General features: G+C 41.4%; 1 protein-coding gene across 4 annotated transcripts in view; it reads left to right on the top strand.

Moving 5' to 3' along the window:
- The window catches only part of CACNA2D1 (calcium voltage-gated channel auxiliary subunit alpha2delta 1), a 441,193-nt gene that overhangs the window by 51,400 nt on the left and 369,551 nt on the right, over window positions 1–20,242 (top strand). For all 4 annotated transcript variants that reach the window (XM_038740942.1, XM_038740940.1, XM_038740941.1 and 1 more), the window contains exon 2: window positions 18,613–18,694. In XM_038740942.1, the coding sequence (XP_038596870.1) occupies window positions 18,613–18,694 (82 nt within the window). The remainder of the gene's footprint in view (window positions 1–18,612; window positions 18,695–20,242) is intronic.

Raw genomic sequence — 20,242 nt, 5'->3', positions numbered from 1 at the left:
CTGTAAAAGATGAAATGATCTCAGTATACGTGATATCTTATGTTGCTGACTTGTACTTCCCAAGCGCTTAGTACAGTGCTCTGCCCACAGTAAGTGCTCAGAGAAGCAGCATGGCTCAATGGAAAGAGCATGGGCTTTGGAGTCAGAGGTCATGGGTTCAAATGTTGGCTCTGCCAGTTGTCAGCTATGTGACTTTGGGCAAGTCACTTAACTTCTCTGTGCCTCAGTGACCTCATCTGTAAAATGGGGATTAAGACTTTGAGCCCCCCATGGGACAACCCGATCACCTTGTAACCTCCCCAGTGCTTAAAACAGTGCTTTGCACATAGTACATGCTTAATAAATTCCATCAATATTATTATTATTATTAATAAATATGGTTGAATGACTGTTGGATCTCTTTTCTCCAATATGCCATGGAAGGAGTTCCAGGATCTGGTCCAGTGACCCATTCAACAGTATAGGCCCTTCTTGTCAATTAGTCCAGTTTTTTGTTTTCCATCCTTAATACACGTGAACACTGGAAATACTACTTGAGAGTGAATGGAGTAATAGCCCCATGTAGGTCAGGAATGTAGTGGGTCTGATATGAGAAGCAGCATAGCGTAGTGGATAGAGCAAAAGCCTGGAAATCATAAGGCCATGGGTTCTAATCCTGGCTCTGCCACTTGTCTGCTGTGTGACCTTGAGCAAATCACTGCCTGGCATAAGCCCTTAGATGCCATTATTATCATTATTATTATTATTGTTTGTACTGTATTTACACCAACGCTTAGCACAGTGCCTGGCTATAGTAAGGGCTAAACAAATAATTCCACAGTTACTCCATATTTTACAAAGTTGGCTTTTGCTTTAATTTATACCAAATGCATATCATCATGGGACATTTTAACCTTCCACCAAATGAATAAGTTGTTTGATGGTTTGCAGACAAATAAATTGAAGGTGTCACTCATATGCATGGTCGTGTCCTAAATTTTCACATGTAGTTTGTTACATCAAAATGTGAATCTGGCCTGATTTAAAAAGCCTTTATAAGGCACTGTGGAAAAGTCAATCCAGACATATTCAAAACAACAAGATATGCAAATTTCTCCATGCATTCATTTAATTGTATTTATTAAGCACTTACTATGTGCAGAGGACTGTACTAAGCGCTTGAGAGAATACAACATAACAATAAACAGAAACATTCCCTGCCCACAAGGAGTTCCACTGAATACAGCTTAGAAATAATAATTGTTATAAAAATAATGATAATATTTGTTAAGTGCTACCTATGTATCAATCGCTGTTCTAAGTGCTGGAGTAGATACAAGGTAATCGGGTTGGACACAGTCCCTGTCCCACAGGGGGCTCACAGTCTTAATCCCCATTTTACATATGAAGTAATAAACACAGATGATAATAATAATAATAATAATGGTATTTCGAGCATACGTTTTGCTGGGGTAAATACAAGGTTGGACACAGTCTCTGTCCCACAAGGGGCTCACAGTCTTAACCCCGATTTTACTGATGAGGTAACTGAGGCACAGAGAAGTGAAGTAACTTGCTCAAGGTCACCCAGCAGACAAGCGGCAGAGTAGAAATTAGAATCAATCAATTGTATTCATTGAGCGCTTACTGTGTGCAGAGCACTCTACTAAGTGCTTGGGAAGTACAAGTTGGCAACATATAGAGACGGTCCCTACCCAACAGTGGGCTCACAGTCTAGAAGACCCCATGATCTTTTGACTCCTAGGCTCATGCTCTATCCACTTACACCATGCTGCTTCCCCCAAACCAATATAAAAATAATATCTATTAATTTAAGTAAATCTATTTGCTTATTGGCCCAAATGTAAGGTATTGGCTCAGTCAGAATAGTGACATAGATGCTATCATTCCCAGTGGCCAATAACAGCAAGTATTGGCTAGATAAATGATGCCAGCCAGACAGCTGGGGCAGGTGAGAAAATGGCTTATGAACTCAGCTAGGGGCAGAGCTGGTATGAATGAGAGGAAGTATGGCCTGGTGGGAAAAGCATTGGCTTGGGAGTCAGAGGATCTGGGGTCTCTGCCTGTTGTCTGCTGTGTGACCTCGGGCAATTCACTTAACTTCCCTGTGCTTCAGTTTCCTCATCTCTAAGATGGGGATTCAATGCCCATTTCACCCTATGTTTAAACTGAGAGCCCCATGTGGTGCATGGACTGTGTGCAACTTATTATCTTTTATTTACCCCAGTGCTTAATAAATACCACAACAATAATATTGATAGTTCACACAAATGGTTGAGGAAGTACCCAAGCAGCTCCAGGCCTTCCCATTCTTCCAAATCCACCCTCCTACCCACCAGCAGAACCGAGGCTTGGGTGATCTAGACAGGAGTCTGGTGGAAATATGGGTTAGGAAGAGGCTGGCTTTAAGGTCCCATACCTGTGAACTGTTTTACAAACTTCAAAAATGAATACAATGAAGAAACATGTGCATTTTTAGTGAAATTCACTCAAATGTTTGAAAAGAAGCATGCAGGGTTCTAGGGTTGGATTTCTATGGCTGGAGGTAATTCTGAAATCTGCAGTCAAAGTGATGGTATATAAAAGCATGGAAATTTTGTTTCCTAAAGGGTAGCACTTCTGCAAAAAAAGCAGAAATTGCCTTAGGAGAGTGGGTATATATCAAGTAACTCTAAATTTAATCCTTATTTTTATAAGCCTCTTCTTAACCATTAATCTGTTCTGTAGGAGCATGAAATTGATCATATTTTAATTTCATTACGCTTTTCTAAGGCTAGAATGTAATGCTTATTAGGTATAGAATAAAATCCCTGAGACAAATTACAATGGAAACATGAATCTGGCATGTAAAACACAACTGATAAAGTGCTCAATGAGTCAAATTCCCTTGTAAAACTGCATATTAAACACTTGATAAAATCCTTTTTCTGGGTAATTTATTTTTCAATCACATTTTGATCCGGTGATAGTCAGCGCAGCTCATTTCAGAGACAAGGCTGTTGGAAGTAGAGAAAAGCTCCTCCCTTGAAATTTTGTTCCCTTGTTATTTTGCACTCTAAATTCCAGCTCTTAACAAGAGCAACCTACAGACGTGATGACTAGCTATCACCAATCACACGTTAAATGGCTAGTTGTTTTTAAATCCATGATGGATATGAACCACGTCTAAATGTTCGGTACACTTAATGAAACACACCTCAGCAACCCTGGCAATCTAGAGGTTTTCAAAGATTTCCTGGCCATCCGTAAGTGCTTTATACTGGATAATAATAGTAATAGTGGTGTTTGTTGAGTATATACTGTATACCAAGGACTGTACTAAGCACTGGGATAGATACAAGATAATCAGGTAAGAGGCAGTTCAATTCCCATACCAGGCTCAGAGTCTAAGTAAGAGAGAGAACAGTACTTTAGCCCCATTTTATAGATGAGGAAACTGAGGCTCAGGGAATTTAAATAACTTGCCCAACAGCAGGCAAATAGAAGGGCTTAGATTACAGCCTAGGTCCTCTGACTCTCAGGCTTGTGCTGATTCCACAAAGTCTTAATAAATCAAAGTGTAGCGAGAAATTTTGCTTGAAGAATAAATCAGTTCCTGACAGACTTAATGATCTCTTGTTTTAGAATGGGGAGCACTCTTTGTTCTCCTTTCCACTTTTAGAAGTCATTGTAACTATTCATAAAGGATATAGAGTGTTCACTCCTACCTCCAGGGAAAGGAACAATCAGAGTTCAGTAACTTGAATGAGATCACATCCCCGCTGCCTCAGTTTCCTCCCTCAGTGCCTTATTTATCTCCTCTTTGTGCCTCATTAAGCTTCTCAAGGGACCACTGGGACCCTGCCTTCATCCCCAAAGCCTGAGTTTGACCTTTTCCTGTCTCTTCTCCATACATCTACCACCTGGGATCCCAGAACATAGCTCACCCTGTCTCTCTCCATGTTCCCTCTCAAGGAAATACAGGCTCTGGTTCCATGTCTTTGCCTCCATGAAGGTCCTGCGGTCTTGCTGGTCTCCCCACCCTCTGCGGTTGGTACTGGCATTCGGTTCAGACCTTCTTTTCCCTCCTTCATACAGCTTCATGTTGAGTCTCAGCTCAGAGCTGAGGTTCAGGGCTTCCCTTGGTCTGCTGAAGATTAAGGAGGGCTCTATAAGCTACTTTGATAAAAAAAAAAAAAAATAGGCATCTGGAGATTTTTTTATGGTATTTGCTAAGTGCTTATGATGTAATAGGCATTGTTCCAAATGCTGAGGTAAATACGGAGTAATCAGGTTGGACATATGGGGCTCACAGTCTTAATCCCCATTTTCAGATGAGGTAACTAAGGCACAGTGAAGTGATTCACCCAAGGTCACCCAGCAGTGGTAGAGCCAGATTAGAACCTAGGGCTGGGAAGGTGGCTTGGCCTGGTGAAAAGAGCACAGTCCTGGGAATGGGAGTCAGAAGTCCTGGGTTCTAATCCTGGCTCCACCACCTGCTTGTTATGTGACCTGGGGCAAGTTGCTTAGCTTCTCAGTGTCTCAGTTCCTGCATCTGTAAAATGGGGATTCTATACCTGTTAGAATACTCCTACTTTCCTACTTAGACTGTAAGCTCCTATCTATCCCAGTGCTTGGTACAGTGCTCGACACACAGTAAGCACTTAATAAATATCACAATTATTATTATTATTATTATTAAAGGACTCAGTTCTTTTGAAGAAACAAGCTATTCATTTGCAACTATGCACTGGGTCTATGCCTTTTGGTTACTTGATATTTGCCCAACAGCACTTTGAACATATCTTTAAATTATATACTTATAAGCTATTTATAGTATTGTCTTTCCCCCGCTAGGCTGTAAGATCATTGTGGGCAGGAAGATGCCTGCCAACTCTGTTGTATTGTGCTCTGCACATAGTAAGTGTTCAATAAATACCATTGCATGATTCTCCAGTGCCTAAAACTCTCTATTGCCGATACTAGCTTATAAACATCTTGAGGGTGGAGATCATATCTACCATCTCATTAATTTTTTTTCCAGTGTATCAGGACACTTTGTGGGGAGCAAGTAACCCCTTCAAAGCACTGGGGTTTAGCACATTCCTGCAAGCAATGGATATGCACTAAGTACCCCTAGTGAAGAAGTTGATTAGAAAAGGAAGGAATAAATGTGTTTCTGCAATGGGACGTTTGGGCTCACTATTTGTGAAAAATAGGCTAAGTTAATATCCTACTTTGAGCAGTCAATGAGTTAATCTTTTTTTTCATTTCATCATATTAAGAGAACTAGATAAAGCACTATAATACTTTCCAATAAGCAGCAACATGGAAAGCAGAATGGCCTAGTGGAAAGAGAATGACCCTAAAAGTCAAAAGACCTAGGACCTAATCCCACCTCCACCACTTGCTTGCTGTGTGACCTTTGTGTAAATCTGCACCTCAGTTTCCTCATCTGAAATGGGGACTAAATACCTGTTTTCCCCCCTTCATAGATTGTGAGCTCCATTTGGGACAGGAGTCGTGACCAAGCTGATAATGTAGCGGAATGGCAAAGGAAATAGAGCATGGGCCTGGGAGTCAGAAGGACCTGGATTCTAATCCTATCTCTGACACTTGTCTGCCGTGTGACCTTGGGCAAGTCACTTAATTTCTCTGTGCCTCAGTTGCCTCAGCTGCAAAATGGGGATTAATAATAATAATAATAATGGTGGTATTTATTAAGTGCTTATTATGAGCCAAGCACTGTTCTAAGTGCTGGGGGGAATACAAGGTAATCAAGGTTGTCCCACGTGGGGCCCACAGTCTTAATCCCCATTTTACAGATGAGGGAACTGAGGCACAGAGAAGTTAAGTGATTTGCCCAAAGTCACATAGCTGACAAGTGGTGGAGCCGGGATTTGAACCCATGATTAAGACTGTGAGCCTCATGTAGGACAGGGACTGTGTCCAACCTGATTAGGTTATATGTCCCCTAGCGCTTAGTACAGTGCCTGACATATAGTAAGTGTTAAACCAATACCACAATTAATTATTATTATCATTATTACATGCTTGGTATCTAGTTAGCATTTAACAAATACCACTATTATTGTCATAATAATAGCATAACATCATAAAATCATGTCACAAGCCCTAAATCTAGCCATTTCCCCTATCATTTCTCTTTGCAAGGGACCAGAAACCTTTTCTAATCAAGACCAAGCTGGCAGTCAGGGGAGTTTGGGGAATTGGCCTTGGTGGCTAGAAGCCAAGGCAGCGAGCTTCGTGAATCTAGGTCACTGGATCAAATATGGTGTCTTACAGCAGGGCCAGAAATCATTAGTATCTGATTGCATCCCAGTTGCTCATGTAGCAGGTCCTTTTCCCCATGGACATGGACCAATATGTTCAAACAAGGAGGAGGTGAGGTTGTTTACCACATTTGTCTAGAACAAATGGATCCTGCTAGATTTTTTTCCTGCTTCTTTTTAATCGGTTGCATTGATTTTTTTTTTTCTAAAAGTAAAACAAATGGTAAATCACTTCTCCTGTCATTAATCGGTTGCTGACAAATGTTACTAAAGCATGTTTCGCTCCTGTTTGGAAAATGGCTTTATTCTGAAAAGACAGTTAAGTGTTTTATGTAAGGATTTGAGATTTGATATTTTATTGATTCCAGTTTTGGACTAGCATGTGCACATGTGAACACTTGCTTTCTCTTTCTGTCTACCTCTTTCTACCCTCTCTCATCCTCTTCCTCTTTTTGTCACTCCTTTCTGCATCTATCTCTGTCTCTTTTCTCTCACTTTTTGTTTGCTGTCTCTCTCTTTTTCTCCTCAGAACTGTAGGACTGAACCACCTGGACAGTCCCAAAGGGTCAGTGCCTGTGTGGGCCATTCTAGGCAGTGGGGTGAAGGAGCTACCATTAATTGTAGTTCAGACCAATTAAGGAGTTACTCAGAGCCAATGAGAGAGCAGGGACACCCTCCTCTTCCTTCTACTTCTGTGTGTTTAACTGAGATTGGACTACTGCCTGGTAGTAATTTCTGAGTCAATGGTTAAGAGTTTCTACTTGAAGCAGAGAGGAATGGACAACCATTTGAGTGGGATGATGTGAGAAGAATGGCATTTTAGAGCAATAAGCTGGCCTGTACAGTGAAGAATGGGCTGGAGAGGGGTGAGACTGGAGGCAGGAAGGTTGATGAGGCTAATGCATTTAATAATAATAATAATAATGGCATTTATTAAGCGCTTACTATGTGTAAAACACTGTTCTAAGCACTGGGGAGGGTACAAGGTGATCAGGTTGTCCCCTGTGGGGCTCACAGTCTTAATCCCCACTTTACAGATGAGGTAACTGAGGCACAGAGAAGTCAAGTGACTTGCCCAAAGTCACACAGCTGACAAGTGGCAGAAGCGGGGTTAGAACCCATGACCTCTGACTCCCAAGTCCGTGCTCTTTCCACTGAGCCACGCTGCTTCTAATGCATTTGTCAAGTTGGGGTATGACAACTGGCTGGACTAGCATGGCTGCTCTCTGGATGAAGGGGAAGGGGGAGATCCTGGAATTGTTGTGGAAAAATGGATAGGATTTGCTGTGAGAGAGAGAATACTAGGGGGGATGGGAAAAGAGAGAAAAGTGACACAGATAATGCTAAAGCTGTGGGGATCAACAACCAGAGCCGATGAAAGTGAAGAAGAAGAAGTAGGAGGAGGCTAAAGAAGTAGGAGGAGGATCAATAGACTAGTGCGTGGGAGAAAAAAACACATGGTTAGATAGTGTTTCTAGATGGAGGGAGTGGTTCTGTATCAAAGACATCTGTATGATCAAAAAAATACTTGAACAGAATGAAGTGAATCAGATTTGATAAGAAGGAGGTCATTGGTAATTTTGGAAAGAGCACTCTGTGGAGTTAAAAGAGTGGAATTTGGAGCCTTAAAGGTCAAGGCAAGAGTTGAAGGAGAGTAAGTGGAGGCAGTGGGTGTATGAAATCCATCTGAGGAATTTGGACAGGCATGAGAGAAGGGAAATGTGGCAATAACTGGAAGATAAAGTGGTTTCTAGAGATAGTTTCTTTATGATAGGGGAGAAGTGGAAGTGATTGAAGGCAGAGGGAATGAAGCTCCCAGGGAGTCTGTGGTTGGAGATGGAGGTCATGGAGGAAAGAAGCGTGGGCACCAGTGTTTTTTTTTTTTATAAGGTGAGACCAGATGGGTTTGGAGGCGCAGAGAGAGGGAGTGGATTTTTGAAGAAGGAGGGTGGTCTCTTGAGAAACAGCTGAGAAGGATGAGTGGATGAAAGAGTGGGAGGGTGTAGGATGGTATGTAAGAAGAACTGGGGGTAAGGAGCAGACAGACTTTTTTCCCCTTCAGGAGCTGGAGGTTGTTGGAGAAGGTTAAGCAGCCCCATCAGAGCAGTAGTAGAGACAGTGTCTTTTGGGGTGAGTTAGGCTCGGTGGTGGCGAGGAGGAGCAGTGATTGGTTCAGCAAGATGTCAAGAATGAAAGGGAGTTTGCCCATGATGGTTCCTTCTTTATGGCTCAGAAAATGAAAATCTTTGCTATCTCCTCACTATCTCCCTATCCCCCTTCCTCTCCCCCCTCTTCCCTTTATTCTCTCCGTCTCCTCCTTGCTCTCCCCTTTACTCTTCCCCTCTCCATTTCTCCCTCTCCCTTTCTCCCTCTCTCCCCCTCACTCTCCCCTCTCTCCCACTCTCCCCCTTTCTCACCCCCTTCATTCCTCTCTCTCTCATCCCCCCACCCCCTCTCTCTCATTCAGTCCCCCCCTTATTCTCCCCCTTCACTTGCTCTCCCTTTCACTCTCCACCATTCCCTCCTCCTCTTGTCTCTATCCACCTCTCTTTATGTTTCTCGGCGTGTCTCTGTTTATGAGGCAGGAGATTTGAGGCCATTTTTGTGGAATCCAAAATCATCCTTTGGAATTGTAAGATCAAGAGTATTCAGACCACTGAAGAACAGAATCACAGCAAGAGCTTTAGCTCCAATAGTAAATGTCAGAACGAACACTGTATTTGTAATGACACAAACGTTGAGAGCAATTAAAGTGCAATAAACTACCTTTCTGCAAGTGAAATATATGTGCCATTGCATATTCTTAGATGTCCTCATTCCTTTTGCAGTTGAATTCTGTATGACTCAGAGAGCGAAATACAATAATAGTGTGTGGGGCGTGGGGGTGGGGTTGGTACTTTCCCATTTCCAGAGTATACAAGTGTTATGGCTGTCTTCAAAAGGAGGGTTGCTGTCTTTTTAATTGCAGACCAATATGTTTGCTGTGACAGCTTTCCAATAGTTAAATAAACTCTGACCACGAGCAGCTGTCAGACAATAGCATACTGCAGGCTACGTTTAAAAGATGCAACCGACAAGCATTTTTGGTTTAACAGCTCTGGTTTCCCTACTATAAAAATATAGTTGACACATCCTTTAAAGAAAATTCACTGGAAGCCTTGGATACATTCATTAACATGTCCATCATAGCTTGAGCTTTTGTAGAAGCACTAAATTTTCCATGCAGGTACGTTTAATTTGTGGAGGCATTAAGGATGCAGAATAGCTTTACAATCATCTCTCACCAGCTGGTGTTTCTGCATTGACACATTAGGATTTTGTGTGTGTGTGCGTGTGTGTGTGTGTGTGTGTGTGTGTGAGAGAGAGAGAGAGAGAGAGAGAGACAGAGAGAGACAGAGAGAGAGAGAGAGAGACAGAGACAGAGAAGAAAAAAAGAAAGAAAAAACATGGAAACTTACCCCAAGTAACAGCTATTCCATGATAAAATGACCCCAGGGAGGCAACCTATTTTATAAATCTGTGGACATACCCCATGATGCAGCTACATATTCAAGGAATGTAACCACTCTGAATGAAGGGTTTTTTTGAGCACTTATTGTGTGCAGAGCACTAAACTAAGTACTTGGGGAAAATAGAATTGTTAGATGGGGTTTGTATGCTGTTGAATGAACATATTATTCTCTTTCTTTCTTTCTCTCTCTCAAATATGCTCCTAATTTGATTTAGTAGTACAACCAAATACATTGAAAGGTGGCATCCAAACTATCAAGAAACCTAAATAACAAGCTCCTGGAAAACGAAAATACCTCCATGTTATTTGGTGACATCTTATCAGTTCTATTACTTTTATTAATAAATCATCTTTGAAAACAAAGGGCAGCAATGTGGATGTGTATGTGTTTAGGTGACCTAAATCATTATGTTAAGTGTGTATATATTCTTTAATTCTGGCTCCTCTTGGTAAATGAAGCAAAATGAATGTGCTGTTTAATGTTGAGACCAAAGATTTTCTGGGTACTGTTTAGTAACAATATAGGTATATTTTAATTTCAATTTTATAAAATAAAAATACAATCTTAATGGTATTTGTTAGCTGCTTATTTTGTTCCAGGCATTGTACTAAGTGCTGGAGTACACACAGACTAATCAGGTTGGACATAGTCCATGTCCCACGTGGGGCTCATGATCTTAATCACCATTTTATATGTGAGGTAGCTTAGGCACAGAGAAGTTAAGTGACTTGCCCAAGGTTGCACAGCAGATTAGTGGCAGAGCTGGGATTACAACCCACAAAATTCTGACTCCCAGAAGCATTCTCTTTCCACTAGGGCATGCTGCTTCTCTAAACTTTATATTATTGTTGCTTTTATGTTTGCACATATATTTTAGGTGTTCAAATAATTTCTTCAGACTCAAAGAGTTTCACTCCAAGAATGCGAAACTAGGTGGAAAAAAAATAATGTAACAATGGTATCTACTGAGTGCTTACTGTGTGCAGAGCATGTACTAAGCACTTGGGGAGAGTAAAGTACAACAGAGTTGGTAGACACATTCCCTGGCCACAACAAATTTACAGTCTAGAGGACAAGTGTCTTCAGTTTTTGATGCAGTGTTAAAATCAACCTATCAATGGTATTTATTGAGCACTGTGTGCAGAACACTCTGCTAAGTGCTTGGAAGAGTACATTACAACTGAATTAACAGACACGTTTCCTGCCCTTAATGGGATATTTATTTCTCAATGGACATTTACTAGGTTCACTATTATAGACACAAATCCATCTTTCAGGTCAAATATATTGATGGTGTGCAATCAAATGGTTTTATTTAATCAGTGGTATTTAAGGAGTGTTTACCATGAGCCAAGCACTGTACTAGTCACTTGAGAAAGTGCTATGCAGTAGAGTTGGTAGACACTCCCTGCCCACAGGAAGCTTATAGTCTAAAGGAGGGCGGTAGAGATATCAAAACAATTTACAGATAGAGGAAATCGTTTAGAAAGGAAAATCAAACTTTTTTTCCCCTAAAACAAATTGTACCAGGCAAAAATACTCTATCCTGCTAAAAAAGGGAAAATTGGTGCTATTACGATTTGATATGTGTTGGGAGAAGATAATAATCATATTTCTTAAGCACTTACTGGAGGCTGAACACTGTACTATGTGCTCAATCAGTTGTATCTGTTGAACATTTACAATGTGCAGAGCATCACACTAATTAATTGGGAGAGTACAATTCAACAGAATTGGTAGACATATTCCCTTTCCCAAAAGGTGCTCAAAGTCTAGAGGGGGAGAGAGACATTAAAACCAAAGTGTGGGGTAAATACAAGAAAATCAGGGACCAAGGAGTAAGCTAGGCGTTTTAATATATCTGACTAAGGATCTGCTATTTATGTGGGCAAAAAGCACTGTGGAAAATTGAGAGGCGGTGACCAAAAGCACGTGCGAACTTACTGTAAAAAGCAATTAGAAATGTAGATCACACTACTCACCATCACACCAGGAGCATATCGGCTGCCATGTGGGAGCCATATGTAGAGCGTGGGCTAGATTGTGTAGAAAGCAAGACACCCTTTCCCTCAGGGGAGCGCTCTGCTCCTCAGAGCGCCCCTCCCCCTTATCCAGCTGGTCCATGGCCCAACCTCAGTGTCAGCCCCCAAGAGAGCTGCCTGCTTGTTGTCTGGATGGCTATAAACAAATGGCCACAGCTGCGATAGCAAACATCCGAAATAAAAGGCGTGTGGTGAGGAGGGCTGGCTGATGTTTGGATTAAGTCACGAACTGACAGAGCTTGAAAGAGGATCTCAGCCAGTTGAGAGTAGTAGCGAGGGGACTTGTGGGATCTATTAAGTTTTTTAAAAAAGAACAAAAGCATTTCAAAAATGAAAGCTGGTGAACTTACATGTTCATATGTACAGTCATAAAGGATGGAAATATAAAGCATTGCTTGATTACCAGTCACAGTTCCGATTATCTTCCACTGATTTTTCCGAGGAATTAGCTAGTCTGTAGGATGAAGCACTTAATAATAATTTTGGTATTTGTGAAGTGTTTACTATGTATGTGTGCAGCACTTTTCTATGTGCTGGGGTAGACACAATTTAATCAAAACATTACACACCTAGGAAACAAAACACAATTGACCACTTCTTTATATGGGGTGGATGAACAATGATGAGTTTATTTTTAAAACATGTTTTTCCTTTTTGATCCATGCACTGTACATAGGCATTAGAAGCAGCATGGCCTAGTGGAAATAGCAAGGGTCTGGAAGTCAGAGGACCTGAGTTCTAATTCTGACTTTGCCAATTACTTGCTGTGACCCTGGGCAAGTTGCTTAACTTCTCTGTGTTTACTCAACTGTAAAAAGGGGATTCAGTATCTGTCCATACTTCTTAGACTGTAATCTCCAGGTGGGACAGGGACTATCTCCAAACTGATTAACTTGTATAGTAATAATAATGATGGTATTTGTAAAGTGCTTACCATGTGCCAAGCACTGTTCTAAGCACTGGGGTAGATACAAGGTAATCAGGTTATCCCACGTGGGGTTTACAGTCCTAAACCCTGTTTTACAGATGAGGTAACTGAGGCACAGAGAAGTGAAGTGGCTGCCCAAGGTCACACAGCAGAGAAGTGGCAGAGCTGGGATTAGAAAATCCACATCCTCTGACTCCCAAACCCATGCTCTTTCCACTATGCCACAATTTCTACCCCAGGATTTAAAACAGTGCTTGACATATGCTAGTATTTAACAAATACTACAATTGATACTTTTGAGTGATTGAATCTGTCTTCTGATTGTTGGTATTATATCCTTATATCCTTTCATTGCTTATTGAGAAGCAGCATTGCGTAGTAGACAGAACTTGGGCCTTGGGTTCTAATCCCAGCTCTGACACCTGTCTGCTGTGTGACCTTGGGCAAGTCACTTAACTTCTCTGTGACTCAGTTACCTCATCTGTAAAATGGGGATGAGTGTGAGCCCCACATAGGACAGGGACTGTGCCTGACCTGATTAACTTGTCTCTACCCCAGCGCTTAGAACAGAGCTTGGTAAATATTAATTGCTTAACAAGTATTATTATTATATTTTTTATTATTACTGTATGTGCCTGCCCCCTCCGATAGTACTGTGAGCCTTCTTAAGCTCAGGACAGCCCAGGGTCTGAACTAATTCTCGTGTAGTTGATGCCCTGTGGCATTTCAGATATTGAGCCTAAGAGATACCTAAATATGAACTCTGTGAATTGTAAACTTTGACAGGAACATGACTTGTGTCAGTGCTTTACCATTTCCATGACTTTGCAGTATTGACTGCTTCCAAATCTAGAGCAAGATATCTTGTCTTTTCATTTTGTCAGTCAGTCAGTGGGATTGATTATTAAGTGCCTACTGTGGGAAGACCCATTATGCCACCTTCACCCTCTCAAATAAGCAATTTGTTCTTTGAAGTAAGCCTAATTGAATAAATGAAAGTACAGGGGGGAAAAAGTGGATTGGAGAAATTTAACAAGACAGAATTTTTATTTAATGAGTTTTTGTAACAGTCGATCAATGGTATCTATTGAGCACTTTCTTGAGGGCAGAACTCTGTACTTAGTCCTTGGTACAATACATTACAACAAAGTTGTTAGACATGTTCCTCGCCCACAAGGAGTTTACAGTTTAGAAGGGGAGACAGACAATAAACTAAATGTGGGATACGTATATAAGTGCCATGGAGCTGAGAGTGGGGTGAATATCAAATGCTTAAAGGGTTCTTTTTGGTGTTATGATACTTTTCTGGGATCTGGGGCCGTGCTGTTTCTCCACTTTGGTAGTTTTCCATTTCTGATTGTATTTGGAGTCAGACAACATTTCATTTTGAAGAGAAATATCCTGGTTCACATAGAGGTCAACTGGCAGCTTTTCAGTAAAAGACAGAGAAAATTGGAAAAGACCCCAAATTACTTCTAAATAGCAAGACAAAGCAATCATTGGTAGTGAAAACATGTTCATGTATTGATTGTTTGAACTATTATGGAATGAGTGTTGGCCAAATAAACGAAACTAAATTGGTTATCTTGGGCAGGTTGAATAAATTTTAGTCAAATATCCATTTTTCTTATCTCTCCTTTAATTCTCCAAAATAGTTTTGGTTTGGCTAACTAGTGTTTATATACTTGGCATTCAGCATATCTGTTCTGGATGAGCCTAGTCCTTATTAAATCTCCCAATCCAAATTCATTTCTATACTCATATAGACAAGATAAGACAAATCAAGGTGTATCTGGACATTTCCAGCTGCTTATCTTCCATTCTTTATTACCCTCTGTGTATGAGATTGCATGACACTCATACTTAACCTCAGCTCAGCCTCAAAGGAAAGTCACTGGATTTAGGAAGAAGAGGACATATTCCAGAAGGTTTAGGGCCCATCACAAGGAATTAGTAAGCAGTGTTCAGGGTCTTGAGGTGGGGCAGCATCTGAGAAAAGGTCTCGCTCAATTGCCTTAGTATATAGGTGCATTAACCCCTTGCAAACCTTCACCACATAGCTTCATTACCCAAATGTACATTATATTTCTCCAACAAACATGCACATCTCCTCCAAGAGGCCGTCCCCAACTAAGCCCTCAATTCCTCTTCTCCCACTTCCTTCCTTGTCATCCTTGCACTGGAATCTATATCATTTATCCCTCCCTCAGCTCCACTCACTTATGTCCATATCTAGTTACGCGACCCCCTGAGCCCAAGCTAGCTCTCTTCCTCCCATCAAGGCCCTACTGAGAGCTCACCTCCTCCAGGAGGCCTTCCCAGACTGAGCCCCCTCCTTCCTCTCCCCCTCATCCCCCTCTCCATCCCCCCGTCTTACCTCCTTCCCTTCCCCACAGCACCTGTATATATATATATATATGTTTGTACATATTTATTACTCTATTTTACTTGTACATATCTATTCTATTTATTTTATTTTGTTAATATGTTTGGTTTTGTTCTCTGTCTCCCCCTTTTAGACTGTGAGCCCACTGTTGGGTAGGGACTGCCTCTATATGTTGCCAACTTGTACTTCCCAAGTGCTTAGTACAGTGCTCTGCACACAGTAAGTGCTCAATAAATACGATTGATTGATATCTGCATTTTATTTATGTTAATGTTTGCCTCCCTCTCTAGACTGTAAACTCATTGAGGGCAGGGAATATGTCCACCAACTATGTTAAAGTGTACTCTCCCAAGTGCTTAGTAAGTGCTTTGTGCACAGTAAGCACTCGATAAATATGATTGTTGTAAAGATTAATTATAATATGCATAAAAAGGAAAAATGAAATAATCACCACATCCTACTATGGTGCATATATCTAGATATAATGTCTATATGGAGTTTTCAGTATGAAGTTTTCACTGTTCTCTGCTAAGTCAAAGAGAGCTCTTTAGTTTGGAGATACCACCCATGAAGTGATTGACTGAGGACAATGGGTCATAGAAGGGTTGGGGATGGGAATCAGAACAGAAGAAGTTGGGGGTGGGTGGGAGTATGGGGAGGAGGAGGAGAGCAGTGGAAGAGGAGGGAAAGACTGGCCTGACAGCCTGGGGCTATTAGTTCAGCTGGGAGAGAGAAAAATAATAATAAAAATAGTGGTATGTGTAAATTCATCCATAGTATTTGTTGAGCACTTACTATGTGCAGAGCACTGAACTAAGCATTTGGCAAAATACAACAGAAATAGCAGACATGTTCCCTGCCCATAACAAGTTTACAGTCTAGAGTGTGACAGACATTCATATTAATGAATAAGTAATGTATAATATTTAAATTAAAGTGCTTACTAGTTTCAAACTGTTCTAACTACTGGGAAAGATACAAGATAATCAGGTCAGACATGGTCTGTCCCACAGAGGGCCCACAATCCCAGAAGAAAGAGCACCTACACCGACCTATGGAAGAAAATCCAGATATAGAGAAAGCAAGGGTGGGGCCAGATTTATGGCTTCTGTAGTGGGAGCAGGAGCTGGTACAGGCAGTGAAGGGTGAGATCAGGTAGGGACAAGGATAGAAACAGGTTGTGTGTTTTTTCCAGTACAAATTGCTTTCTGTGAATGTTCTGTTCTAATTGTTCTCTCACTGCTCTCACATCCCCTTTCCATGATGAAGATTCCATATCTCCTCTTTGCTACAGAAGCTATCTCCTTAAATTCCTCACATTCTGATCCTCCCATTGTCTGGTCCATTATAATGTTTCCCAAATATTATTCTCTATGCCTTTGCTCTTATGACAACTTTATCCCTCATTTCCCATTATTCACCGAGTTTCTCTTGGGAACACATCTAATCGCAACTTTTGCTATCACTCTGAAGCTATTCAGACTTTCACTTGGGTTGAGGTCCATTTATCTTCTGACTAGCAGGACGTGTGGCAAATGTAAGGGTTGCAGAGTCTGGGGGTGGGGGGCGGTGGTGGGGAGAGAGAGAGCAGAGAGAGAGAAACAGACACACACACACACACACACACACATGTCAAGAATGAGATCTGAAAAGACCCCTGCTAGCAAAATGGTCCTCTACATGTGCTAAGTTGGAAATACAATTTGGCATCAGTATGTTCACATTATGGGCAAGGCTGTGTGGAATTCCAGGATTCTCTGCCAATAGATTTTTAATCTCCCACCTAGATTGTAAATTCCTTAAAGGCAGGGATTGGATTTGTCAACTCTGTTGTATTGAACTCTGCCAAGTACTTAGCTCGGTACTCTGTACAGTAAGTACTTAATCAGTACCACTGATTGAGTTGTAGGCCCACAGCGTGTTGCCCCTGAAGCCCCAAGCCAGTAAATGGTTGGCCAGTGACAAGAAATAGCATAAGTGAGGGATCAGAGGCTGGAGATTCTATAGCTTGGGAGAATCCAAGACACCAAATCAGTTGATGGAGAGCCTTGAAGCCAATTGTGAGGAGTTTTTGTTTGTTGCAGTAGTCTAGGATTTCAGTAATAATCCTCTGCATTGAAGTCATGGCCTTGTGGATATAGTGTGGGAGTGCAAATCAGGAAACCCGAGTTCTAGTCCAGGCTCCACCACTTAGGCTACTGTGTGACCTTCTGCTGCTAGATCTTAAGCTCCTTTGAAGACAGGAGATATTGTACTGTACTCTTCCAACCACTTAGTACAGTGCTCTGCACACATGTAAGTGCTCTATAAATAGCACTATTTGAAAAATGCATTTAATTTCTGTGTGTGTCTGTTAACTCATTTGTAAAATGGATATGAAATATCCACTCTCCTTCCATCTTAAGCTGTGAGCACCAGGTGGGATAAGACTGTCCAGCCAGATTACCTTGTCTCTTCCCCAGAGCTTAGTACAGAGTTTGGCACACAGTGAGCACTAAATAAATATTATTATTCTTAGTAGTAGTAGTAGTAGTAGTATTATATCACCAAATAATAATGATAATGATATTTGAGCATTTACAATATTCCAAGTACTATACTAAGCACTGAGGCAGATACAAGATAATCAGGTTGGGCCCCTTCCTGCCCCACATGGAGTTCAGAGTCTAAGGGGGAGGGACAACAGGCACTGAATCCCCATTTTGCACATGAGGAAACTGAGGCACAGGCAAGTTGAGTACATTTTTCAATGTCACACAGTGGGCAAGTGACAGAGCCAGGATTAGAACCCAGGTGTTCTCACTTCTAGGCCCATGCTTTTTCCACGAGGTCATTTTGCTTCCCTTATACTCCTAACAGGCAGGTTTTGTTTAGTATGATCTCTTAATGATAATCATAATAATAATAATAATTGTGGTATTAAATGCGTACTGCGGGCCAAGCACTGTACTAAGAGCTGGGGTAGATACAAGCTTAGTAGGTTGGATAGAGTCCTTGTTCCACATAGGGATCACGGTCTTAATCCCCATTTTGCACATGAGAGAACTGAGGCCCAGAAAATTTATTTGTCCACGGTCACACAGCAGACAAGTGGCGCAGCCAAGATTGGAACCCAGGTCATTCTGACTCCCATGCCCATGCTCTAACCACTAAGCCACATTGCTTCTCTTCAGTACCTTCAAACTGTAAATTCTTAGAAATTAAAAAAAAAAACAACTGTAGATGAGCAGGTATTTTTGCAAAATTTTTTCCTTTCTATTGATTCTGGACCATTCCAACCTGTTATGCCACCACTGAGGCCAAATGCTCCATGACCACGGAACGCAGGAGTTGGTTCAAACTCAATTCCCAGGACTTTAGGATCAATCAGCTGTGTGGAAGGCAAACTGTCAGCTTGCATTTGTATTTCTGATCCTCATAGATCTTTACTAGTGATCTGACGGGATGCCCTTCTCTCCCCTTATTTCTGTAGCATAAAGTCCTGGGTGGATAAGATGCAGGATGACCTCGTTACACTGGCAAGAACAGCAAGTGGGGTGAACCAGCTTGCTGAGGTAAGTAAAATCTGAAACCTATCTGTAGGGAGGCTTGGAACTTTTAAAATTCTTGGTTTACTTCAGCAAGAAAGTGGAACAAATGGAATCTGACAGGCTAATGCACTCTTTGGGCATTAAAGCTTATAATGTTCTCTTTCTTAACATTAACTGGACTAGAAAAGCATAAAGCAAATGTAAAAACAAAACAAAAAGAATCATTGATTTATTTTTCACTCCAAGTCTCCACTTTTATGTCTTATTTCATTAGTTATGCAGTGCCAGGTATAATGTTAAACTTTATAATAGCCTCAGAGTAATTTTGCTCCCCTGAAGAATGTTTGATAAGGTGTGAAGGGATTTTAAAGCTTTTAAGAAACTGATTTCCATGATAGCATACAATGCTTTCCTCTAGCACAAAACCGACAGTGTTCAGACATTTATATTTTAAGACTGGAGTCTGCGTTTCAAGATTTTGGGTGTTGGGGGAGGGTTGTTGGGACGACGGGGTTATTCTTTTTGTTGCCCTGCTTGGGTTGAATTTTTCACCAGTCATCTCCAGGATATGGTCTGTTGTCTTTCTGTTTCTGGTGAAATAACTTATTAATCCCCTCATGTCGTCAATGGCAAATGGAACATTCTCAGGCCATGCACTCTCCGGCATGTGGGGTCTGACACTACCGACTGTCTTGATGTTCAGTTGTCGGGAACTGGAAGAACACCAGCACCTGCTGAGGTGGGGGAATTCTACTCCTTTGATCTTCACGTTTCTGTGGTATAAATGTAACGTGCACACATGACACGCATGCTGAAGTGGACCCAAATACCTTATTGGTCCTTTGTAGTCTGTTTTCAACAGTGTGCCCTGACTCCATGTAGTCCCAGGCTCAGCAGGTTAGAAGATAGGTTTGAATTCCCCCACCCTTCATACCCTGGTAGGAAAAAAAAACCCTCCTGCTGATCTTTCTGGCCATTCTCCCTCCCTCTTTAACACCTCAGCTACTCTTTCTTTCTCCCTAGAAGCCATCGAAAGCTCAGAAAAACTCCTCCCTATTCTGGCAGCTCTGTAACTTTCATCACTGGCATGCTGCACTTCCTTGCGGAGTCCTGTCATGACCTCTAGGGCAATTCCACCAGGAAGAGAAGAAATATTTAGGAAGATGATCTGGGCAGAAACACAGAAGGAAAGTGCTGGAGATTAGGGGATCATTGAGGATTTTGATACGATAATATAGTTAGGACTTGATAAGAGCTTCAACCAGGGTCTTAGCTTTTTGGGCTTTTAGGAGAAACACTTGGGAAGGAGAATTGACAGGATTTAGCAGCTGATTGAATGTGGGAGCTGAAAGAAATGTGGGGAATCAAAGTTGAAGATTCCTGGGACAGATAAGGTGTTATAGATAGAGTTGTGAAAATTGGGGAGAGGAAGAAATCAATCTAGGCAGATGGCCAGAATGAAAAGAGCCCTCCTGAAGATGTTCTATGAAACCTGGAAAAAAAGTCAACTGAAATATCTCAATAAATGCTCACCCTCATTTGGCACCAAATACATTCTGTACCAACCTACCC

This window comes from Tachyglossus aculeatus (assembly GCF_015852505.1).
Source record: "Tachyglossus aculeatus isolate mTacAcu1 chromosome 12 unlocalized genomic scaffold, mTacAcu1.pri SUPER_6_unloc_1, whole genome shotgun sequence".
NCBI classification, from domain to species: domain Eukaryota; kingdom Metazoa; phylum Chordata; class Mammalia; order Monotremata; family Tachyglossidae; genus Tachyglossus; species Tachyglossus aculeatus.
The sequence above is the reverse complement of the archived record's forward strand: the minus strand, read 5'-3'. Positions and strand labels throughout refer to the sequence as shown.